Source organism: Ahaetulla prasina, chromosome 2, assembly GCF_028640845.1.
Source record: "Ahaetulla prasina isolate Xishuangbanna chromosome 2, ASM2864084v1, whole genome shotgun sequence".
Taxonomy (NCBI): Eukaryota; Metazoa; Chordata; class Lepidosauria; order Squamata; family Colubridae; genus Ahaetulla; species Ahaetulla prasina.
Window position 1 is genome coordinate 182496128 of NC_080540.1, and position 26952 is coordinate 182523079.

At 39.7% G+C, this 26952-nt stretch overlaps 1 protein-coding gene across 5 annotated transcripts in view; it reads right to left on the reverse strand.

Moving 5' to 3' along the window:
- Window positions 1-26952, reverse strand: part of CNN1 (calponin 1) — an 81624-nt gene that overhangs the window by 24757 nt on the left and 29915 nt on the right. The window contains exon 1 of one of the 5 annotated variants that reach the window (XM_058166270.1): window positions 12829-12987. The exons of the other annotated variants lie outside the window; for them this stretch is intronic. Within the exon in view, the coding sequence (XP_058022253.1) occupies window positions 12829-12891 (63 nt within the window). The 5' untranslated portion in view covers window positions 12892-12987. Of the gene's footprint in view, window positions 1-12828; window positions 12988-26952 lie in introns of those variants that run through there. 5 annotated transcript variants of the gene reach the window in all.

Genomic DNA, 26952 nt, shown 5'->3' on the forward strand with positions numbered 1-26952 from the left:
TTTTGGTGCTTGAAGAGAACCTGTACTAGTAAAGGGGCAAGGATTTGGTCAACCTAAAATGCCTAGAGACCTTTGAAAAATCCACATTTTCTCTAATGTATTACAGGAAAGCTTCTTAAGTACCTTCCTTTTGCATGCGGATAAAGCAGAAAAAAATAATTTAACTGGTCATACTTTGAAACTTTGTAGGAAAAAGCTTTATTTGATACACTAGATAAAGTAGGCAGAAAATAGCATGGCCTTGTCTGTGAGGAAGGATATCCATTTGTTTATGCATACATGGCCTCCAGTGAAAAAAAACTGTTTTTACAAGGTGAAATTAAAAGCTGAACACAGCTTGGAAGCAGATGGAGAGGTTAGCGTGACATCAGATTCAGTCCTAGATAACCTCTGCTAAAAGATATATATGTAAATCATCTAATAATTCAGATTTGCAGATCTGGGGACTAATCCAAGGCTGGCCAGCCAACCACTTTCATGCCTAAGAAATAACTTGAAACTAAGCCTCCAATAAAAATGCAACTGCTCCTCCTTTGCCATTTTCCTCTGCTCCCACCCTGGCCACACAAGTTCTCCAAGCCGCTAATTAGGAGGGCCAGGCTCTAGAAGCAGCAATGGAGCAACATGAAACTGTAGAAGTGCACTGCTGGATCAACATCCTGTGTGATGTTGTAGAACTCTTGTTCTTTAGAGCTCTTGAGTTTTTGAGCAGTTCAGATGTCAGAATATTAATAATGGTGAATAATATACTCTCAAAGATAGATTGCTAATCATTACTGACATTCTGAAATGTATCCCCTGTGTGTCATATTCCTTGAATGTTGATTATAGAATATAATGGTGGCTGCACCATTATATATTCTATATGTTTAAATTTAAAAATTATTAAAACTGAAATAAAAATGCCATAAAATATCATCTACACAGTGTGATGACTACAGCCATTGTGTAATTTGTCTGCCTGCTCAGTTTATTATCCAGGGGCTTCCAGCTTCTTGGTCTTCCTTCTTATGATTCATTATTTTTAAACTGGATTTGCATCTTTTCAGACAGAGGGTTGTCCTCTGTAAAGTAAAATGTGGCCATCTGAGATACCCAGCAGGCCTGGAGGGTTTCTTACAATATAGTCATGGACATAGTGACCTCTCCATGCACATAGTGACCTCTCTGTGAGAAAGATAAAAAACGGTGGATAGCTTCTGCCAAAAGTAAACGAACAAGCAGTCAAGAAATGTGCTGCCGACTACCACTTTTTGCGGTTACAGCAGCCACAAAAGCCTTGGAAAAGGTGTTCAAATGCCATGGTGTGTCTATACCTACAAAGATTAGAATCAGGCAAACAATGGTATTCCCTGTGACACTTAATAGAAGTGAAAGTTGGATTTTAAATAAGCAGGGCAGGAAGAGCATAGATAGCTTTGAAGGTTGTTGTTGCAGACGACTCCAGAGAATAGCATGGATAAGAAAACAAGGCAATGGATCATTGCACAAATCAACCCAGGGTTCTCGTGAGAAGTACAAATGACAAGAGTCAAATTATCCTGCTTAGGACATATATACAAACACCTAACTTTCTGAAGAAGGCTGTAATGCTGACAAAGATGGAAGGATAGAGAAGAAGGAAACAACCAATAGCAGTGGACGGACACAATTACAATGACAGTGAGGGCACCATTGGGAGACCTGAAGAAAATCTATCTGGTTGCTCTGAGTATAAAATGACTCAATGGCACATAATCAAGTCAGTCAGTCTCTAGAGCTGGAACATTAGTTACAGGTATACTTTCCTCATTTTTGAAAAAGGAAGAGTGTTAAATTGTTAAATTAACATGTAAATCAACATTCTGGAGTGTGATTTGTGAGTGAACATTCTGGAGTATGGTTTGGAGCAAACATCTGCATGTGATATGCACAATACAAAGTGATTACAGGGCACAGACAGAAGAGTAGCTTCTTTAGTACTTAAATCCAAGTGCAGAGTTAAAAAGCAAGCATAAACATTCTCAAGAAAAAGTACAGGGAAAGTTGCTTGAAATCAGGAAGAACTAGAGGGGAGAGATCAGGTTTGAAAGATCAATATAAAACTAGAAAGGAATGTGCAAACCAAAGACCTGGCTGTTTCCTAGCAAAACTATATTTCCCCCCCAAGTAAGACTGTCACCATTAGGAGACTAAGTATTTAGGAAAAGGCAAGCTGTTCTATTTCATCTTAAGTAAAAGGGAAGACTGTGTTTGATCTCACTGACGTCCTGATTGCATCCCTCCGCAGCACTGTTCTTCTCCATTCTTGGTGCTTGGCATGAATGCCTTAGCTGAGAACAAGAACTCATATGCATTCCTGGGCCTTTCCTCTCTCTGGATATGAGACAGTTTCATACCGTCAGCTGTGCCAGGGAGTTCTGCCAATCCAAACACGCTGTGTCCCCTCTACAAGGAATTCACCAAACTTGGGAGAAAAATGGAGGACATACTTGTCGCAGATCCACAAAGATTTATCTCTTGGTTGCGATGTTTCAAAAATCAGGCCTAGCTAAATGGAGGCAGGACTTATGTGGAAGTTTAGCAAATGGAGGACTATGTGTTTAGCCTGCTGTCAAGACTTACTTATTTGTTCCTTTTTAATCTTCCTCAGAGAATGAACTAGATGTTACAGAAACAAAACAAAAAAAAAATGAAGAAGGAAAGTAGCACAGTGTTGGCACTTTATCTGTTACATTATTAGAACAGCTTTTCCTGCTGTGCCCACCCAACGTTACATTCTCCTTTGTTATCTATACACATAATAGTGATTAGACTGGAAAAAGCAATGTTAAGAATTCTGTTTTGATGTGTGTCTTGTTTTGCTCATGTGAATCAGCTAAACTTACTTTCTTTGTTAATTATAGGAATTTATCATATAGCTAAATTTGGATTTATTAGCAGGTGATCTAGGAACACCAAAAGGGAAATCTATATTAGCAACTTTTTATTGGATTATTTGTAAGTGTTGTGAGTTGCCAAGAGTCACTTTGGTGAGATGGGCAGCTATACAAATCAAATAAACTAACCAAAAAAAACTGTGGAAAAAAAATACTGTAATGCAGTTTGCCTTCACGTATATATGTCTCACAGAATCAAGATAGCGCTATATTTCAGTGGAAGTCCCTCACTGCTCTTCTAACAAAAGTTAAATATATCATCGAGATCAGATCTAAGGCTATTTATATTTTTATATTGTAATTTCTACATTAAATTTTACTACGGCTAAAATTGCTGATCAGTCAAATGCTTGCTTTCATCTTCCCTTTTCTCTCCCTTTTTCATTTTGTATCATGCACTGTAGCTTTTTTATCTTTTGGTGCATATGGAGCATTTTCCAGAATTGAAGCATAAGTGTTAAAAAATAATCAAATTCATGTTAAGCCAGTATTCATTCCACTGTTTTGATTTAGAGTGATGAAAGTTAAATGCTTCAAATATTTTGGATTTGGATTTATTTATCACTAAATTCTTAGCATTTTCAAACACAAAATCATGGAACTTTCCAAACTTTACGGGAGCTGTACTTTTCTTAAAATGCCTGGAGTATTTTCAGTTGTACTCTGGGAGGCAGAGGCTATTTAGAAGTATGGGACATAATTACTTAGGCTCATTGTTAAGAACCAAGAGAAGTGAAATCTCAGGGTAATACAAACTGGCTGGTGCTGAAATAATTCTAAAGCATATCATGAGCAGAAAGTATCTGATATGCCTGTATTAAGTAACAGAAGTGCTCATCTGACCCTGTGCAAATAGGCACAATTCACACAATGTGAATACTGCAGAAATTAGCTGCAATTGCAAATATGTGTACCCAGGGTTCTGTGAATAAAAGGAAAAAATGAAGTTTATCTATATATTGCATAGGATGCATAGGCAGAGAGAATGAAAACTTAGATCCAAGAATGAAGATATGGGCCTCCGCTGTTAAAATATGTTAAAATATTTATATGGAACTATGTGATTTGTGTTGTGGCTAATCCAAACTCAGGTTTCAACTGTCAAGTTGATCCATGCAGATTACCGTTTGAAACTGAAAATAGCAATTGCATCTACTTTCAAAATATTAATTCCTGGAAGGAATTTTGAACGTTGGATTATGTACTCTAAAATAATTAATTGGGTAAAGCTCACAACTATCAAACAAATGAATCAGTTCTAAAATCAAACTTAAATTGTATAACTAGAATGTAATTCTTCCACTCTCATATTCACATTTTAAAAGAGAAAATATTAGAGTTACTATAGTTGAATGCAGAAATCAAGATGTTGTTACAAGTACTAGATTCTTGTAAAAAGCTATAGAAACATCTAATTATTTCCAGTTATCTAGACATTTTCTCGATGTCTGTACTCCAGATATGGTAGCATTAGGGAATACCAGCATATCAAGAGAGAAGCAACTTAGTGATACCAAGCAGGAACTGGCTATCAAGTCAAACCTTCTTCCTTTATCAATTACCATCAACTCCTGCTTTGGATAATCCCTCACTGATATATTGCTGATTAGTACTAATATTTATGCAATGCAGAAGGAACTTTGCAAAACTTTCTTTTGGACTCTACTTCAAAATCTACAAAGGGCCCATGAAGGGACTGTTTGAAAAGTCAGCTAGTGTGGCGATATACCCTTGTATAAACTAGGCTTGGGTGCAATTTTAGAGAGGGAATAAATACTAATTTATGGGTTCCAGGTTGTGGAGCTACAAGAAATGCAGGCAAGACTATTGGAAGCTTTGGCTTTTGTGACTGATTATATGAATTTATCACATGGTGTTAATGGGACATAGTTCTCACAGGAATGCATGTCATAGACTGTTCTGTGTTTTAAACTTTGCTTTTGACCTAAGAAGGGGAAGCAATTTTGCATCGGGATGTATTCCAAGCAATCTCTGACAGCAGCTTCACAGATGCAAACAATTGCAAGTCATGGATATCAAGCAAGAATGTTGCCAATAGCAGCAGCTTCTCATGCCAAGCATTGTAAACATTGTGCTAGAAACTTCTCTTGCATTCTTAAAATCATCTCTAATACTTTCATTTCTTCTGCTCCACAGCAAGGGTCAAGCCACGTTTGGTAAAATGAAGGCAATGGTATTGACATTTCATAAGGAAACTAGAGTCTGTAATGTTAATAAAGGAAGAGGAGGATCCCTCTGAATCAGACACCATTGAAGGAGATTTGAGTCTAGGGACATTTTCTAGATAAGCCATTCCATGCGTGCTTGTTGCTTTGTCCTGATCAGCTCCAGATTATATCTGAGACTTTCACATATATTAAAGGATTTCAGTTTGTGTACTTGGTTTGGTGAGGGTGATTCTTGTCCCTTCATACTTACCCATTCTGATTACATAGAATTTTTTTCCATTTTTCTAATAACATTTAATTAAAAAATTCCTCCTGCCCATTTTTTCTGCAGAACAGGTTTGTTATGCAGCAGTTCTTCCTGGTCCCTTTATAACAGCGATCAAGTCCATCTTTTGCCTTCCTAACAGAAAATATTTATTTTCCAATACCAGTTTTTTTAAAAAGACACTATTATAACACAACAAATATACAACAATGGTGTAAAATAAATAACAACAACAAACACTTCTAGAGAAAAGCCTGAAGCAATAATGTAAGAGAGGAACCAGATTATTTCTGCAAGCCATGGCTATTATTGAAAAGGTAGCAGCCTTATTGGACATAGCGGAAGGAGCAGTTAAGATAATTAACCATTGGTATTACAAGATGCAATACAATGCAAGAGATGTGATATACCTCATAAGGACCAAGAAGAATGTGTTTGGAAAACAACAGGCTCAGCTCATCTGAAGGGCTTTAAAGTAAAACTGGAGGGGGAAGGAGACCGATTTTTAGGACCAAAACCAAAGCATAAACCCTAAGAAAACAAATCAGAATAACGTAAAATAGTAAGAGTTGGAAAGGACCTTGTAGGTCTTCTAGTCCAACCCCCTGCTCAAACAGGCAACCCTATACCATTATAGCATCCAGTCCCTTAATCATCTTTGTTGCTCTTCTCTGCATTCTTTCTAGAGTTTTATACTGAGGCGATCAAAACTGGAAACAACATTCCAAGGGTGGTCTTACCAAGGCATTATAAAGTGGTATTAACACATTGTGTGGTGTTGATTCTGTAACTCTGTTAATGCAACCTAGGACTCCATTGTCAGCTGCAGACAACAAGGAAGAGGGATGTGAGAAGGAAAGGGCACTCAGGTATGTTGACAGAAGATGCAGAAAGCAAATATAGAATCAATATAAAGGGCTCAGATGCCTATAAACTAATGCTAAAAGTATGGGGAACAAACACAGAGAACTTGAAGTCCTGGTACATGAGAGCAGATACTGTATTGCTGCTTTTACTGAAACCTGGTGGGATAAAATCCATGGTTAAAACATACTGTTAGAAGGATATAAATTGCAACAGACTCAACAAAAGAGGAGGAGGAGGAGCATTGTACGTAAAGAATTATTACACCTCTACAGAAATATTCACAATACCAAGGATGAAAGCCTTCTTGAAACTATTTGGGTGAGTATTAGAGAAAAAAGAAATGATATTGTTATAGGTTATGTACTATAGGCCACCTAACCAAGTGGAGGAAATAGATTAACTTTTAGCTAATTAGTAAATTGAGGTGTACAGGAACCACACCACTGTAATAATGGGAGACTTTAGCTACCCTGACATCATCTGGGAGACAAACTCTTCAGCAAGTGGGAAATCAAACAGACTCCTGATGAGCCTAGCTGACAACTTTGTCATGGAAAGATAGAAGAGGGAAATAGAGGGTCAATTATACTAGACTTAATTTTTACTAAAAGGGATAAGTTTGGGGGATAGTGACCATGTCATTTTAGACCTTGCCATAATGCAAGCACAGGAAATTGAATCAAGTCAGACTAATGTTTTAGATTTTAAGAGAGTTGACTTCAACAAGCTAAGAGAGAGATTAGGAAGAATTCCACGAATGGAAATCCTAAAGGGGAAAGCAACCCAAGATGCTTGGGAAACTGAAAAATGAAATTATAAAAGCCCAATCTGACACAATACTACAGAGAAATAAAAACGAGACCCAGATTAAATCAGCCTGGTTGCATAAAGACTGCACTTTGACAAACTGAAAGAAAAGAAGGACAAGTATTAAAAAATGGACAGAGGGACATATAACTAATAGCCCCAAATAGCCCCAATCTGCAAGGATAAAGCCAGGGAAGACTTTGAATAAACTAAGACTTGCAACAAATGCCAAAAATAAAAAAAGGTGTTTTTCAATATGTAGGAAATAAGAAGAAAGTCAAGGAAATGATCCATCCTCTAATGGGAGAAAATGACAAGAAGGTGATGGCAGGGAGAAAGCAGAACTGCTTAATTCCTTCTTTGCATCTGTCTTTACACTTAAGGGAAAAATAGACCAGCCTATCAAAAGCAGCACCCTGGGAAACGGAACAGGAATACAGGTGAAAATAGGCAAAAAATTGGCAAGAGAACACCTATCCACTTTAGATGTTCAAATCACATGGATCAGATAGTTTACATCCCAAGGTTCTGAAGGATCTGGCAGATATGACCTTTGATCCACTGAATAAAATCTTTCAGAGCTCCCGGAGCATGGGTGAGGTGTTAGAGGATTGGAAATGAATTGATGTGGTTTAAATTTGCAAAAAAGGGAAAAAGTGGAACCAGGAAACTGCAGACCAATCTGCTTGATATCAATTCCTGGGAAAATCCTGGAAAAGAGATAGCAGATTTCTGATCACTTAGAAATGAACAGGGTAATAGAAGTCAGCATGAGTTTGTTGAAAACAGAAGATCATGCCAGACAAACATTATTGCTTTCTTTGATTAAGTGATTAAATTAGTGGATCAAGGAAACACTATGGATATAGTATACTTGGACTTCAATAAGGCATTTGATAAGGTAGGCTACAGCCTACTTTTTAGAAGAATGTGGGATAGACAGTACTATCACCAGATGGATTTGCAGTTGGCTGACCAACTGCACACAGCATGTGGTCCTCAATGGAACTACATCTACATGGGGGAAAGCATGTAGTGGAGTAATTCAAGGTTCTGCCTTGGGCTCAGTACTCTTCAACATCTTCATAATTAACCTAGATGAGCAGATAAAAAGGGAACTCATCAGATTTACAGATGAAACCAAGCTGTGAGGAATTGTTAACACTTTGGAAGAGACACTCAAGATTCAGAAGGATCTTGACAGACTTGAGCATTGGGAATCCAACAAAATACAATTCAGTGGTGAGAAAAATAAGATCCTGCACATAATCAGGAAAAACCAAACGTACAGATACAGAGTAGGCAGTATCTGACTCAACATTAGTACTTGTGAAAGGGATCTAGGTGTCTTGATGAACCAATACTTAAGTATGATCCAGCAGTGTGCTACAGCTGCCAAAAAAAGCAGATGCAGTCCTGGGCCGCATCAATAGAAGGATGGCATCAGGATTATGAGAAGTGATAGTACTGCTTTTTACTGCAGTGGTGGAATATTGCATCCAGTACTGATCACCAAGATACAAAAAAAGATGCTGAGGCCCTAGAAAGAGTGCAGAGAAGAGCAACGAAGATCGTAAGAGGTCTGGAAATTAATTAATACAATGAATGGCTAAGGGAATTAGGTATGTTTAACCTAATGATGAGAAGGCTTAGTGGGTGACATGATAGCTGTCTTCCAATACTTGAAGGACTGCCACAGGGAAGAGTATGTTAATTTATTCTCCAAAGCACCTGAGGACAGGACAAGGCTCAATGGGTGGAAGCTTGTTAAAGAGACACCTAACCTGGAAGTAAGAAGAAATTTCCTGACAGTGAGAACGATTAATACTTGGAATAGCTTGCCTCCAAGAATTGTGGATGCTCCATCACTGGATGTTTTCAAGAAAATGGACAGCCATTTGTCTGAGATGAAATAAGGATTCCTGCCTTGGGCAAGTGGTTTGACTAGAAGACCTCCAAGGTCTCTTCCAGCCTTATGATTCTGTAAGTTCTGTCCTCCATTTATTATATAGAGGCAGTTAGCAGTACCTGTGAAACATATACAAATCTGATTTTCATGAGGAAAATCTCCTTTGCATATTCTCCTGAGAAATTAAAGTTACTGCTTTTTGTTTGTACCATTTCGATTCAACAATTCTACAAAAGTTCTGTTAAAATAGCTCCCATTTTGGTGGCCTTTTTCCAGATTCTGGAGACAGAAAACAACTGAAAACAATCTCTAGGAGCATACTGTAGTAATTCCCTGTAGCACCTGGGAATATTTTTGTCTAATATTTGCACTAAGATATACTAGTATAGTATTCCAAAGCTACTGAAAATGGATGTTCTACTGTATACTTAATTTTAAGTTCAGATGCACAATGTTTACCCTTCTCTATATTTAATCACAATCTAATGATAGAAAAACATGCAAGTTTCCATGGTTTTTTTTTCTTATTATGGGGAAGTTTGAAAGAAGATATTTGAAGATATTTGAATTTTAACTATGTTTGCTCTTTCTGTGGCTTCTTAGTGGATTTCTTTTTATTCTGCCTGAAAGTTCTATAGAATTATAGAATTCAGTTAATTCGAAGTCTTACATCAATTGAAAGTGTTAAAGTCTGCTTCTTTGCTTGTAGATCTTTGAGATGAAGATTAAAACAAAATACAAAATATGTGCACAGGCACCAGACACCTATGTAATTGGAAGAAAGTTTGGAATTTTAAAAACTGAAGGGCTTTTTAAAAAAAATTCATTTTGGATGTTAGGAACCATACTTGTCCTGAAAGGATACTGATTTTTTCTTAAGAACAGAAAAAATATTATCACAATTAAATGTTTCAGAGTAACAAACTTGCACAGGATGAAAGGGAGAAAGTTACCACTTCTCCTTCAGGAAGTCTGATTCTTTTATTCCAGAATTCATTAAAAAATTTGTTTTGATGACTATAGATGGCATTTATATCCTGAAGGGAAGGATGGACCTTTGTCTATATATCTGTGTATATGTAAGGGTGTGCATGCACACATACATATACGTACATACATGTGTGAAGGTTATGTTGGTGGCTTCTCTTACCTGAAATCTCAGTGCAGCCCCTCTGCTGTCTGTTAAAATGTACACCCTGCCCAGCCATGCCCTTATTTAGAACTAGCCTTCAAAGAAACCCCAAAACTGACCATATATGGTGAGTCTGTTGCTGCGGAGGCTCCAACAAGACAGACCAGAGAGGAGCTGTGGAGGGGGAGGGAAGAGACTGGTCTTTGGCTAGAACCAGCCCCCATGGGAAAGGCATGGCACCAGGAGAGAAATCAGGGCCTCCTGGCCAACCCACAGAGGCTCTGCTCTCTCTAATCAGTGAGGAACTGCTAGGGAAGCTGTCTTATTCCCAGCCAACCCATGGTCCATCTACTCAGTGACTAGGGATAGGGTGCATTCCTGAGTTGTTCCTGTCCAATTAGGGAGTCAGTTGGAGATGCCAAATCTGAAACCCAGGACCTTTGATGTGCAATTCATTGACTCTCTGGACAGTATCTAAGGATACGCTGATCAGACCTGGACAGCTGCTGTTACATAAAAGGGATGTAGATGAGCGCTCCCCACATAGATTCAAACAGTCAGGCTAAGTTACACAAAAAAAAAGCCTGCCGATAATACATCAGCTCTTGCTACCAATGTGATTTAGAATAAAAGGTCATGACATAGACAAGGAGGCAGCAAAAGATAACGAAGACCTAACTTGAAGGCCGGTCAAGCATCTAACAGCTGTTTCTGCTAAGGACAGAGGTGTAGGACACTTTCCTGCCTAATAACATGAGCACAATCCTCATAGTCCTGATGACGTTTTTCCTCAAAAATCATAAAATGAAAGGAAGAACGCAAGTCTACGGTTGATTTTCTGCAGGGAATCTTTCTGCTCAACTGTAACAATGCATCACCTGTACTGGTGGGAGGAAAGGATATTGGGAGAACATAAACAAATCAGCCATGGCCATTCCCTCAGTTTCTTTTATTTTAATTATGTTTTCCCTTCTGGAAACCACTTAAAATAGCAGCTAAGGGTCCCTCCAAAATTAGGGGTTGCCCCTCCCAATGATTCAAGTAATAGCATGTGTGCTGTTTTCCATTCTACCTTCCAAATGGTGCCTCAGACCAATAATCTGAAGTGGCTGCCTCACTATGACTCAGTGAAGAATTATTGATACTGAATGGGAGTTCCATCACATCATGGCTTCCCACTATTTTGCTAATCCATTGAAAGCCCATCATTCTGTTTCCATCTTCCCAGCTCTCTGAGAATCTGAGGCAAGAAAAGCCTCTTGCTCATAGTAGCAGGGTTCCCTGAACATGCTAAACCATAATTACTCAGCCTCTATAACACATGACTTATGGAATAGCATGTTCATAAAATCATACAACAAAAGAGTTGGAAAGGATCTTGAGGATCATCTGATCCAAATCCTTGATTATAGCAGGAATTTATTACTGCAGCATCCCCAATAGATGAACCTTTTACTTCTGTTTAAACAACTCTAGCAAGGGACATCTCCCAACATCTCTCAAGAGGCATGTGAATCCTGTCGGTTCTCTTCTCTCAGATCTCACCTCTAAATTAACTGGTGTGATGTAGGCCTGAAGGAAGAGATTTTATGCAGACAGAGGCACAAAATACCTCTATATGCAATCTGTGTATGTATACATTAAGATGGGAAGCAAGCATTGTAATAGCAAAAACTCATTACAAGTCACCTCTGAACCTCCAAAGTTCAGTCTGATCAATGTTTTGTTGCAAGACTGCTAGGGTTTCTGTATATACCAGCTTGAATATACTGAAATTAATTTTTGGAAACAATGAAAAGATCAATGGCAAAGAAATCAGAACTCTAGTCTAAAGTTGACTTATTTTGAACTACGTTCTGTGTACATCAGAACCCATTATAAAAACTAATTTTATATTTATTGGGGGGGATCAGGATTGTCCTCAGGGCTCTGGAGCAGCAGCTCTTATAAACTGCTTCTGTAATTGTGACAGGTGCCCAGCATTCCCCAACCTGGTGCCGTCCAAATATATTGTTCATATTAGTGAACAACTCTCATGGGGTGGGATGATGCTGGGCCAGGGATTGGAATTGTGTGTTGATGCAAAGTCCTGGGCTTTGTCTGGAAGTGAGGTTTGCTGAATTCAATGGCCATTACTTAATATTTAAAGCACAGCTATAAACCTCCACTGGCCGGAATGTTTATTCACATGACCAAAAGCTATCCTCTGAGGGTTCAACAAACAAAGAATCAGAACCCTCATGTGTAAAATTCTCTTTCTATACTGTTAAGGGACAAAAGTTGCATCATATCTATTGTTCTGTATCTGTATCTGTAAAATAGGTATAATTATAATTTTCCAGACTTAGAATTAGTAAAAATGCAGCTCATGGGTATTAATATTTTCTTTCACTATTCCATTCTCCCTATGCCTGCTCCAAAGTTTACTCTACAGTTTCCCCAGCCTCAGTCCAATTCTTGATTGTAATATTAGGATACGGGAGAACATTAGTTTGAAACATGGAGATTGAAAGGAGAGGGTGTCTGTGAAATGCTTGGAATGCTTGAGAAGAGCTGCACCAAAGCAGTGCATTTCTCTCCCTTCATGGCTGGATTTTTCATCGAGGCAAGCAGTCTTTTGCACTTCTCCAGTCCTATGACTGATTCAATCCCATCCCGACTTGAAAAAGTACCATTCCATGTGGTATTCGAAATTCCTCTCTCACACACATACAAACACCTAGCATCTTGGTTATCCTTACCTTACTCTTGACTTCAGCTGACATGCCGTAGGCTGGGCCCCTGATGAAATGTGTTGCAGACATGACGGGGAGGGTGTGTGTGGTATTGTTGCTCAGTGCGGTTCTCTGCTTCCCCAGTTGCACGTCAGGTCTGACTCTCCAGAGCTTTCCCTGCAAGAGTTTAAAAACTCTTTGCTCTGGCACTCTCCCCCTCCTCCGGTCTGAGAGTTCTTCCATTGGCTAGGCTGCGTGGCCAATCACCACCTGCCAAGGATGCTGATGTCAGCCTGATGGTATTAAGAAGCAATGGTGTCATTTTTTCCACCTTGAGGGGCTTGGGGGGGCATCCAATTTTGTTGCTGACTCGATTTCCTGATGGATGGAGATTCTAAATATTTACAGAAGCCCAAGCATGTGTGAAATGGGGAAATGCTGATGGATCTGATTGGCAGAGCATCCCCTGCCTACAGTTTTTTCTCCCTCCCAATTTCCCTGCTCCGCTACTTCTGTATTACTCCATTTCTAGTTCATGCTTCCATGTAGCCCTCCTGCCTTTCACAATTCCCTCCCCTCTCTCCTTTGTAGTAGCTTCGAGCATCGAGACTACTCGCTTTCCTTTTCATGCATCCAAGCCTCAAAAGAATGAGCTAGAAAAACAAAATCCAGTCACTCAGAGGGCAGCACTGTTTGGCCAAGCCTCCTTGACTTTACACTAGTTCCTTTTGCTTTGTCGTCTTCTCTTGAGGTTTTTTTTTTTTTTCAGGTTATTTTGGCACTGACAGTTGGCATCTATTGTAGCAAAACACTTTTGCAAACTATCTTATGAACCTCAAAAGTTTAACTCTTCATTCTTCTCCAGCAGCAATAAACAGCTGCTGATCCATTTGTAGTCCTAAACACAAATTTACCAAAAAAATGTAAAAACTTTACAATTTAAGTATCAGCCTATAATTCTCCTAATGAGAATAGAGAAGACAAATAGGAAGAGACAACTTGCCCTTAACTAATCACTTTTTATGATTCAGTGAAACATGTAATTACTGCCATGAATCCTCTAGACAAGGGTGGGAACTAAATTTCAAGGGTGAAGAGATTAAAGAAATTAGCATGAACAGGAAAGAGAATTTAGTAGCATATCTCTGGGATTTTCTACCAGTTTAGTATTCCTTCACTGACATTAATATCCTGTCAATAAATACTATTATTTTCCCCCTGGTTTAAGCCACCAGGTATTGAATGTCTACATTTTTGCTTTTGGTTCTAGATCCCTAAAATGGATGGGAAACAGCCAGTTCTTCTCCCATAACTAAACCCAGGCAGCTAAAATTTCCTGAATTCAAGCTTATCACTTATACTTGCCAATGCCTGTGGTATAATAAGATCAGACTTTTTAATCAGAGAAGGCTTGAGAAGGGAGTGAGGTTGAGGTTGGATCAGGGTTTTGTAACCTTGGCCACTTGAAGGTGTGTGGACTAACTTCCAGAATTCCCCATGGGGAGTTGAGGTCCACCCATCTTCAAATGGTCAATGTTTGGAAACACTGGATAGACAAAGCATCAGTTCACAGGCATTGGCCACAGATTTTCTAAAAGGTCTCTTCCTTGGAAAGAGTTGTGGAGGCAAGGCTAATAACATTAGAAACTGATAGGGGGAATTTCAGCTAAAAAAACACCATGGTTTTTGGTGTTTTGGTTAGTTCCCTTTCAAAGTAGCTTGAGCACATTTCTGTTGTTTCTGCCATGTCAAATATTTAGTATGAATCTGAAGCGACCTCTGTCAGTTTCTATAGATTGGTGCTTCCCTTCCTACCTCTTCATGAGAATTGGGGCTGAGAAAGGCTGCCTGAAGCATTTTCATAAATTACTTATTTATCCTGGACTTGAGTCTCATTTATCTGAGCATTGCCTTGGTAGCAGATCTTTTGAATGTCTTTCAAGGCCATCATTTTTTACTCACTACAATTGAGGACTGTTTGCTGGATTTATTTCCTTCCTCTCCCCTCATATATCATCTGTAAGTAGAAAATACCTACAATCACTCTCCTTAACATGAGATGCAGCTGGAAAAGGAGGTAGTGAGCCATAACAGGTGGCTGGACTGGTGGGTTTAGCCATCTATCTAGATTTGTTCTGGTTTTGTCCCAGTGGATATATTCAATGATATTCACTGATATTAGCTGACAGTTGGGCTCCTGCTGAACACAGGTGTAATGCTATTTTAGAACATGCTGTACCCATGTTCAAAAGCAGCTGCATATGTGTAGATTATTATTCCAGAAGAATGCTAAAACTGTCTGAAAAGCAGAACAACTTTGGCAGGTGGGAGGAGAATTGGGCGGTTCAGAAAGAGGCAAGTCCTATTCCCCTCCACTGATCTGTTGCTATTAAGGCCAATCTAGGTCTCCTGGGTGAGTATCTAGTTCACCTAGATCAGAGATATGAATGGAGATTAAGTCCAATTTGGATTTTACTCCTCTCCAAAATGGAAAACCTCTGGTAGGCCTTGCCCAGAGATTCAAGAGGAAACAGTGTGTCTGAACTCATTGCATTCTTTAACAAAATGACAGAATTAGTGGACCAGAGGAATACTGTTGATATAATTTACTTGGACTTCAGCAAAGCATTTGATAAAGTAGACCATAACCTACTACTAGATAAAGTAGAAAAATGTGGGTTAGACAGCACCACCACCAGATGGATTCGCAACTGGCTGACCAACTGCACTCAACATGTAGTCCTCAATGGAACTACATCTACATGGAGGGAAGTATGCAGTGGAGTACCCCAAGGCTCTGTTTTAGGCCCAGTACTCTTCAACATCTTCATCAATGACTTGGACGAGGGGATAGATGGGGAACTCATCAAATTTGCAGATGACACCAAGCTGGCAGGAATAGCCAACACTCCAGAAGATAGGCTCAAGGTACAGAAGGATCTTGACAGACTTGAACATTGGGTGCTAACTAACAAAATGAAATTCAACAGTGAAAAAAGTAAGGTTCTTACTTTATTTAGGCCAAAAAACAAAACAAAATGCACAGGTACCGTATATGTGGTACCTTGCTCAATAGTAGTAACTGTGAGAGGGATCTTGGAGTCCTAGTGGACAACCATTTAGATATGAGCCAGCAGTGTTCAGCAGCTGCCAAAAAAGCAAACACAATTCTGGGCTGCATAAACAGAGGGATAGAATCAAGATCACGTGAAGTGTTAATACCACTTTATAATGCCTTGGTAAGGCCACACTTGGAGTATTGCATTCAGTTTTGGTCGCCACGATGTAAAAAAGATGTTGAGACTCTAGAAAGAGTGCAGAGAAGAGCAACAAAGGTGATTAGGGGACTGGAGGCTAAAGCATATGAAGAACGGTTGCAGGAACTCGGTATGCCTAGTTTAATGAAACGAAAGACTAGGGGAGACATGATAGCAGTGTTCCAATATCTCAGAGGCTGCCACAAAGAAGAGGGAGTCAAACTATTCTCCAAAGCACCTGAGAGTAGAACAAGAAGCAATGGGTAGAAACTAATCAAGGAGAGAAGCAACTTAGAAATAAGGAGAAATTTCCTGACAGTTAGAACAATCAATAAATGGACCAACTTGCCTGCAGAAGTTGTGAATGCTCCAACACTGGAAATTTTTAAGAAAATATTGGATAGCCATTTGTCTGGGCAGGGGGTTGGACTAGAAGACCTCCAAGGTCCCTTCCAACTCTGTTATTATGTTATGTTATATGTTATGAACTACCTAAACTGATCAATAAGTGCCGAGCTAATCCATTCTTGTGGAAGAGGATCCCTCAAGAGACCTATGGAATCTAATGGGTCTTATCCTCTTAGTCTTTTGTAATGAATTAAAGACTGGCTATTCCCCCCTAGAATTTGGGCTCTATTGGTTTATGTTGTTTACTGACCAGTTGGAATTGCTGCTTGCCACTTCAGACGTTATGGCTTGGATTGTTTAAACTGTTTTAACTCTGTGCATTGTTTGAGAAATATAACCATATAGATCATTTAAAATAATAAATAAACAAACACTCCCACATTCTAGCTAACAGAATATAGTATATCCAAAAATCCTCAGGTTGCAATGGGGGAAAACACTACCACCAGTATAATAAAGGATCACCTGAGTCTGCTTCAAGTATGGTGATTAATGACGGCAATATCATGAAGACATGGAAGAAAAAAGAGGTTATTGAGGCATGTTTGTGCCACAGGAAAGTTCAAGTGGGCCTCCCAAAAACATCTGGATATGTATTCATAAAGCAAGATAAGAAACAACAACAACAAAAATTAAGAACATAATACATAATAAATCTACAGAATCATACAATTTCTATGTTTAAAAAAATGCAACATACTCCACATTTTTAAGCATACATTAATATGCTTACTTGGCCTGACTCAGAAAATCTTCCTTCCAGCAGCTGATTCTGATTCATTGAATGAATGAACAAGACATTTATTACTTACTACATATTTTCCAGTGCTTTGTAATCTTGTGATACAGCATAGCTTTCCCTCACATAATGTCACCTTGAATCACAAATGCATGCGGCCTATTGTCATAGTCTGACATGATCCTCTATTGCTTGACATTGATGTAATTTTCTTTTCTTCATGTGCTTCAAAATGGACTAAAGCATATTTAAAGTCACACTCTATTTATGCCACCCACATCAGTGGTGGTGGAATTTTTGACTACTGTAACAGGTTTGCTATATTTATTTACTAAATCACAGATGCAGCAGAGGATTTATAATGCCTTGGTAAGGCCACACTTGGAATACTGCATCCAGTTTTGGTTGCCACAATGTAAAAAAGATGTTGAGACTCTAGAAAGAGTGCAGAGAAGAGCAACAAATATGATTAGGGAACTGGTGCCTAAAACATACGATGAACAGTTGCAGGAACTGGGCATGGCTAGTCTAGTGAAGAAAAGGGGAGACATGATAGCAGTGTTCCAATATCTGAGGAGCTGCCATAGTGAGGAAGGGGTCAATCTATTCTCCAAAGCACCTGAGGGAGGGAGGGAGGGAGAGAGGGAGAGAATGAAGAGCACTTGTTCATGAACCATCTACACATACATTCATGTATGTGTAGATGGTTCTACATGTATGAACATGTAGAAGTAATACATGTAATATATGTATTACATGTATTACTCTGCTGATTGATCCTTCTTTGTTCAGAAGCATAGCCCTTATTTTTGATGCTGCTTATGTTTTGTAAGCTGTATTGTCTGCTTTCTCATTTGGAACAGGAAGGCAATGTAAATTTAAGAGACACCAAGAAATGGACACAGTGCATCAAGTTTTTTTTTCTTTTAGCACCAATTGGGACACTCCAACACACATTAACTGTGAGGTTTCACAAGGAATATTTCTTCCTCTCTTTGGAATCACCAAATTGAAGGCTTATTCACTCCATTGTTGCTTGCACAGCTGTGGTTCCCAGTGAACAGCATCCAAATAATTCGGAAAGCTGAATGACATTGACAACTGCTGTTGAAGCCTAACAAAAGATAAAGTACTTGGCTGGGATTCTTTCCTTCATGTATGTATTCTAAAACATAGCAATTTATGTGAAACGGTGGATTTAAAATTGTAACTTCCTTTAAAAAAAAGTTGCTGCAAAGTGGGCTGGGGAATTGGTTTAGGCAGATTTGTTTATGATTCAGCTTTATTTATTTTTAATTATTTAGATATAGGCATCACCCAACTCCAAAATGACTTTGGATAGCTCGCATTAGCAAAAAATAACAAAAAATCCCACAATGTAATATAAATAAACAAGTTAATATCCACCTAATCAATATAGAACACGTTCAAAAACATGAGGAAGTGTATCATCATCTAAGATTAAAGATGGAAAATCCCCAAGTCGGGCGGGGGGATGCTAATATTCAGAACCATTTAGTCTTGGTAAGGTTAAGTCAACATTGATGTCTCTTCATCCAGATTTACAGAGCTTCCAGGCACTTGGACAGGACCTGGCCAGGTTGAAAGTAAGACAGACATTGTAAAATCAATAAGGTGTCTACCTCAGGGTTAAAATGAGGGGCCCTTGGTATTCTCTGAGCTTGATTGCACTGATGATATCACCTAGTTTGCGTAATGAAATGTCTGCAAGAAAACAACAAATCTCAAAGTGCATTAAGGACCCTGCACCTTGTAAAATTGTGTCCCCTGTTCCTAGCCTCTGTGGCCATTCCAGAATATACCATGATTGCTGGTACAAAAAAACCATTAAGATTATTAAAATTTGGAGGCTTAGCAACTGACATGTATTTATGATGGTTGCAGTGTCCCAAGCAAAGTCAATGGAGAAGTCAGATTCACTTAACAACCATATTACTAACTTAACAACTGCAGTTATTCACTTAATAACTCTGGCAAGAAAGATCGTAAAATGGAGCAAAACTCACTTAACAACTGAAAATTTTGGGGTCAGTTGTGGCTGTAAATCAAGGAATACCTGTAAAGCTTCAGGCTACATATCTGGGACAAATACCCAGACAATGAAGCAATGACAGCAAACAGATTCAGAAAATGATTGTGCATACCTGTCAACTAGTAGTCATCTAGATTTTTGCAGCTCACAAATAGTAGCCCTAAAACTTTTCTCCATGGCTATGATTCAGTGAATTTTTTTCTCTGTCTTGGTCCTTTCAGGAAAAAAGGATGGAATTCTGTATTGTGCCTTTATTTTACTCTTTCACCCCAAAAAACACTAATGAACACTAATGATTGTTTCAGCTGGAGTAATGTGGGATAGAAAAAGAATGGAAATGGAAATGGGCTGGTCACATAGAAAGAAGAAATGATGGCAGGTGGACCAGAACTGAAGGCAATCACAGAATGGTTCCCATTTGATAAATATTGCAGGGCCAACTGGCAAAAGGAAGCTCAAGACTGGGTTACAATAGGTTGGAAATATGCAGAAGAGGCCTTCATCCTGAAGTGGATAGAGAAAGGTTAGAATAAATAAAACGTCAAGGTTCTGTCTTGGGGCCCTTCAATATCTTCATAAATGGTTTAGATGAGGGGATAGAAGAAAACTCATTCAAGTTTCAGACGCCAAAAATTTGGAAGAGAGACTCAAGATTCAGAAGATCTTGACAGACTTGAACATTGGGCCATATCCAACAAGATGCAGTTGAGAAAAGTAAGGTCCTCCATTTAGGAAGGAAAAACAAAAAGTACTGCTATCAAATAAGCAGTAGCAGGCTCAACAGTAGTAACTGTGAGAGAGATCTTGGTGTCCTACCTTATTGTTGAGAGATTATTATAATAAGGGGCGTGCATAAGAGCACAAAAGTGCCTACCGTTCCTGTCCTATTGTTCCCTTCATTATATCAAATTAACATAGTTGTTGCATACTTTTGCTTATATATATGTTTTTCTTTTATGATGTGTTGTTGTTTTATGTCGATGTTTATGTATACTGTTGTGACAAAATGAAATTAAAAAAAACTAAATTTCAATAATCAAACTTGGATATAATACAAACCAAATAATTTGTCAGTCAGTCCAAATAATATGTGATCTCTTGCAAATTGGAAAAATTGGCTAAGACTTTTCCATTGTCTTTCTGACATAATTAAGATTTTATATTGGCTGCATCTAATATCAGAGGATGGCTTTTAATTCTCCTCATAAAAACATTCCTTACTGGTATTTATAGCTTAATGGGGTGCTTATTTGAGCTGGTCTACTGTATGTCTAGGACAATACTTCTCAACCTTGACAACTTTAAGAAGTGTGGGCTTCAATTCCCAGAATTTCCCAGTCAGCACAGGAGTTGATGCCCACAATTTTAAAACTGCTGAACTGAGAAACACTGTTATAGGCCATGATACAAGCACTCTTGTTATGCTGTTTTCACAGTGAGGCAACATGCCCTTATTTTTGTTGTACCTGTCACTAAAAAAAGAGATGGGTTCTTGCTAAGGATCACTGGTGGAGAAAAGCTTTCAAACTTTTCAATTTAAATCCAATGTACTATTTCTACAGACCTTTAAACTGCTGATTTGAACTTAATGAGGAAGAAATTTGGAGAATAGATGCCAAAGAAAATAAGTCAAATTCCATTATTGAGGCAAAGTCTTAGCTTGTGGCCACTTTGAATGGGGTGAAGCCTGTGCTGCTATGGATGGAATTGTTGTATGTTACTTTGGCAAACAGGAGGAGTTCTGTTCAGTTGCCCCGCTGCTAGTTTACATAACACCTGAAGTACTGCTCTAGAACCTCACTGGTTCATTCACACACACCCATTAGTTTGAGGGTGATTGGAGCTTTGGGAAGTCCCCAAAAGTCCCAGAAACTCCTGCCAAAATTTCAAGATGAATTGGACTCCGTGATCAGAGATTATTCACTGTGGATATTCACCCAGAATTGATGTCCACACATTTTAAAACTGCTGAGTTGAGAAACACTGTTGTAGGCCATGCAGTCTATAGACATGTTGAATGAAAATTTTAGCTAAGGCACTGGTGAATGGGATCTTTTGGGAGGGTACAAAACGCACTTGTTTGTAGAATAGGTCTATTATGACCCAGTTCACCGTATTTCCTGACTTCTTAGGATGTTCTACAATAAATTCCATAGAGATTTCTTTCCATGGAGCGCTAGGCTCTGCTACTATTTGAAGGAGCCCTAGTATTTTCCCTTGCTATTGTTTGTCTGAGGCACATACTGGGCAGTTTGCCACGTACCCTTCAATGTCGTTTTTCAGTTATGGCCACCAAAACTGTCGTTTGACCAAATGGACCATTTTTACACACTCAAAACGTCTCACAGTTTTATAGTCATGGCTTTTCTCTAGAATTAACAGTCTCTGACTTTTTGGGATGTGCAATTTAGCTCCCATCCATGCCAAACCATCTTTCATGGTGCACTCATCCTTATGTTTCTGGAACCATTCGTCTCCCTCCATGGCCCCTTTTAAGGGGCCTTCTGTTTGGGGGGCTTTCACTTTCATTTGTGCCCTGGTGGTTACTGGTGCCACTAGTTGGTGTGAAGGGATGACTGGTCTGATTATTTCTGGCTTAGATCTATTGTACTGAGGCATTCTAGATAGTGAGTCAGCTACGGTAGAACATTTCCATCTCCGCCCCCCACCCTCCCGGGAGGTATTTCAGAATGAAATTGAAGTGATTAAAGTATTGTGCCCATCAGATTTGTTTGGGCAACAGCTTTCAGGGTGGGTGGGTTATGACTTCTAGATTTTTGTGGTCTGTACAAACCTCAGAAGGAGCCTTAGCCCCCTCCAGTAAACGTCTCCATGTAAGTAATGCCCATCGCATTGCATATGCCTCTTTTTCCCAAATGGCCTACCGATGCTCAGTGTCGGTGAGTTTTTTTTATGTGTAGGCGCATGGTTGCAGGCCCCCCCCTATTTTCCTTTGTAGGAGGACTAACCCCACAGCCATGTCACTGGCATTGGCTTGGATGACAGAAGGAACATTCGGGTCTGGGTGCTTTAGGACTGGCTCGGCTGCAAACAGGCAAATGCCATTTGACATTCTATTGTCCGTTGGAGTGGCTGGCTGGGCTTGGGCATCCTCCCCCCCTTTTTTTCTTTTAGCATGTTCATGATGGGGAGAGCGATTTGTGCGAATGAGGGAATGAATTGTTGATAAAAGTTTGCAAATCCCAAAAAGCTCTGCAGTTGTTTCCTAGTGCAGGGTGGAGCCCAGTCCAGTACCACACAAACTTTCTCTGGGTCCATTTCTATCCCTTTATGGGATATGTGATAACCTAAGTAGTCAATTTTGCTTTGATGGAACTCACATTTAGAAAGTTTAGCGTATAGCTTGGCGGCACAAAGTTTCTTTAGTACCACCCATACCAGCCTGACATGCTTCACCATAGTCTCAGTATAGATTAAAATGTCATCTAAATATACTAGCACCTTTTTGTATAAATGTTTGTGTAGCACCTCATTTATTAGCTGCCTGAAGACCGCAGGTGCTCCTTACAGTCCAAATAGGAGGACTCTGAACTGGAAACATCCTCAGGGGGCAGTTGAACTCTGTCTTCTTCTCCTTCTTGCAGGTCTAGCTTTGTGAAGATTTTTCCCTTCGCCAGATGGGCCAGCATATCTTTCATTAGGAGCAGGGGGTAAACATTTTCCATGCAGACAGCATGTAACCCTCTATAGACACACAGATGAAGGGACCCATCTTTCTTTTCTTGGAACAGAACCATGGCAGCTACCATGGGCTTGTTGGGCTTGTTCTAGATTTTTGTCAATGAAGGTCCATAGCTCACTCAGTTCCCTAAGGGTCATTGAGTATAGCTTGGGTTTGGGTAATTTGGCCCTCAGTAGGATTTCTATGAAACAGTCAGTAGGCTCATGGGGTGACCCCTTTTAATTAAATACATTACTTAAGTCTTTGTACTCTTTGGGAATTCAAGGATTTGCCTCCTTCTGCTCCTGGGATGCAGCTTCCATCTCCTGTTTGGAGTCTTGGGCCCCCTGGGCCCTCCTCTGATTTTTCCCTGGGTTTGTAAGATAGCCTGTTATTAAACACAGCTGCTTACAATTACTGCAGGCTCGAGTCCCACCAGGCCCAAGGTTGATTCAGCCTTCATCCTTTATAAGGTAGGTAAAATGAGGACCCAGATTGTTGGGGGGCAATAAGTTGACTTTGTATATAAATATACAAATAGAATGAGACTATTGCCTTACACAATGTAAGCCGCCCTGAGTCTTCAGAGAAGGGCGAGATATAAATGTAATTTTTTTTTAAAAAAGCCCCCTCTTCCAGTTCACATGGGGTTCCATTTCAGCAGCCACGTTAGCCCTAACACCAGTGGTCTTTCTATGCTAGGGACCACTATAAAATTCAGAGTCTCAGTATATGCCCCCATCCTCAACTCTACCAGTTCAGTGATGAACATTGCTGGTATTCCCCCTGTTACCCATCCAGCTGACAGAAGGCCATTGGCACCTTAAACTGCTTGAGTCTGATCCCTAGCTTCTCAAGTAGGGCAGGATTGAGCAGGCATCTGGTACAACCTCAGTCCAGGAAGGTCGGTAAGTTTGTTTTGAGTCCTAAGGATTGGACCACTAGTTCTATGGGGATGGTCATTGGGTTGATGGGGCCACTTACCAAGGGGTCATCATTGGAGTTGGTCTCAGTTTCCCCAGAGCCTTCTGCTGGGTTGGTTGGAGTTCCATAACCACCCCTAGGGTGTGGGGGAAATTCTAGGACTTGTACTCCTTCCAGGGCCATTTCCTGGGTCTGTGGCAGTGGCTTGGTGAGTTTCTTCGCAGGCTCCATTTTTTTTTTGCCGGGTGGCTGGCTCTGCACTCAGCTGTATGGTGCCCCTCCCTTCTGTACTTGAAGCATGAATTTGAGCACTGCTGTAGTTCTTGGGTGCTCGTCAGTGGTTTTAGGGTGTCCTGTTTCTCAGGCAGGGCTATTGCCACCCATGTCCTGGCTGGTGCTTGTTGCAGGCCAGGTCGATCTCTTCTTCCTCCACCAGGATGTACCACCCATGGAGAGTGGGGGGGAGCCTCTAGAGATATAGGTGTTATATATTTCATCAGCCTATCCTTGAAGCAGCTGATGAGGATGTCTAGTGGCCAATCTGTTAGTTGGCACATCCGCTCATGAAATTCTTGGGTGCACTTGGCCACCTGCCTCCTCCATTGCAGGATGGTTTTGATGGGGTCCCTTGTAATTGGCCAGGGAATCTTCAAACTGCTTGCAGAGAGTGGCCATGAAGTGGTTGAGATTTCTCAGCTCTGGGGCACTGTCAGTGTGGAGGGTCACTGGGCACCTGGCCCCTCCAGGGCCATGGTAATGCATCTCACCTTGGCTCTTTCAGTGGGTATTTCTGAAACTGGTTGCAGCAAAGTCAGGCAAAATCTGGTGTTCCCACGCAAAATAAAAAAATATTCTTTCCAATTCCCAATCCCTCCCCTCATGACCAGTCCAACATGATGCCAGTATGATGTTTTGAGAAACTCTGAGGTGTGAAACTGGTAATATTCTATTCTCAGGGCAAACAGCCTTGAAGATCCTGGTACACGCCGGTTTGATGACTTTGTCTTTTTCCATTTGACTTCCTCTTCTCCATTTCCCACTATTAGATACTCAGGTGTGGATTGCCCCCCAATGCCTCCCTTCCCCTTTGATGGCAGGAAACCAGCAAGGCACCAGGCTGATGATAGAGATCCTGACAACAATATACTTAGTTCTGCCAACTTTTTAGGGATATTTCTCAGACTTTATTCCTTAAATGTACTCTGAAAACCTTTCTCTTTTGGAATACTTTTTAATAATGGAATGCTATGCTTAAAATCATTACTTTTAATTATTCAAATTCAGCTAATTACATAAGGTTACCATCAGTGATGCCCATTATTAGCAGAGGCATTTGTCCTATAAATAGTGTATCTCTAAATTTGTCTCTACTTGGGTTTTTTTTGTGACTAGTAACTTGAATAGTGTCTTCCTGGTGAACCAGTATACAGGTAGCAATTAAAATCTAAAATAACTGGTATTAAGCAAGCAATAACTAAATTTTAGAGAAAGGGAAGGGACATAAATTTAGCAAAAATGTGCAGAATGTTTTTCTAATACCAAGATTAGTACAGAAGTTTCTTATAATTGTACTATTAGTCCTCCTACAGAGCTGGACAGGAGTTTCTGCCAATTAGCAATTAGTCACAAAAAAGCAAGTGGTTTGTTCAGCATCTACTGTAGATGCATTCTTGTTCGTACTATAACAGGGAGTCAATTTAAAAATAAAGAACCAATTATATGATTGGACAGATGGCGGAAACACTGGGGTTTTTAAATTGTATCAAGAGAATTTCTGGAGAAGCTGATTAGCTGCTGGATCAGTCATTCTTGATATAAAAAAGCTTTATGTGATATATACACACACACGCATATGTGTGTGTGTGTGTGTGTGTGTGTGTGTGTGTGTGTGTGTATATATATATATAAATATATATAAATAAGTTAATTTTTTGTGTGTACATTTTTGAGTCAGTTTTTTATGTCTGCCAACTGCCTGGACAAGTCCCTGCAGATTTCTTTGAAAGGTTTTCCACGACCAGTTTGCCTTTGCTTGCTTCCTGGGGGGGGGGGCTGGGTCAAGGTCACCTAGATGGCTTTGTGCCTAAGGTGAGACTACAAGTCTTGGTTTCTAGCCTGATCTTTAACTACTATACCAAACTGGGTCTCTTACCAATTAATAACAGGAAGAAAAACATGGCTCTAAACTCCATTCTCCTCCTGAAAGTTCTCAGATGATTCATAGAAAGAGATGTACACATGCTCCCAGTAAAGCAAAGCATGCTGGCATCAAAAAGATTCCTGGCAATCAGTGTTTCTGAAGCAGCATCTGTCTCAAATAATGCAAGAGGGAAATTTGCAAGGTTGCAGAACATGATGAGGCATCCCAGAGCCATGTCACAAAGATACTGAGCTCCAGGAACTTCAGCAATTTTCAAATCATTGTTAGTTACACCTACTGGATTGCTTGTTCCTTTTCAAGGTTACCCTCCATAATGCATCTGGGTTTTGGGTTTGTTTTGCTTTGTTTTGCAATTGAGCCAAGATATGTTGAATAGCCATTCCAAAAATTGCAAGATTGGAGCTCCCATGGGTGGAAACTGTTTTTCCCCAAATGCTCCCTGATGACTTTAACATTCTGCAAACTGTCTCGTGTAGTAACAACCCACTTACCCCAAAGTTTAGGGAAACTGGGCCATAAAATTCCAAGCAATCACTAGATGGCAACAGAAATAGTACAGGTGGTCCTCCACTTACGACCACAATTGAGCCCCAAATTTCTGTTGCTACGTGAAACAGTTAAGTGAATTCTGCCCCATATTACGACCTTTCCTACAACATTTGTTAAATGAATCACTGCAGTGGTTGTTAAGTGAATCTGACTTCTCCATTGTCTTTGCTTATCAGAAGTTCCCAAAATATGATCACATGATCCTGGGACACTAGAATTGCCATAAATATGAATCAGTTGCCAAGTGTCCAAATTTTGATCACAGGACCATGGGGATGCTTCAACGGACATAAGTGTGAAAAATAGTTATGTCACTTTTTTCAGTGACGTTGTAACTTAGAACGCAGTGGTGGGATTCAGCCAGTTCGCACCACTTCG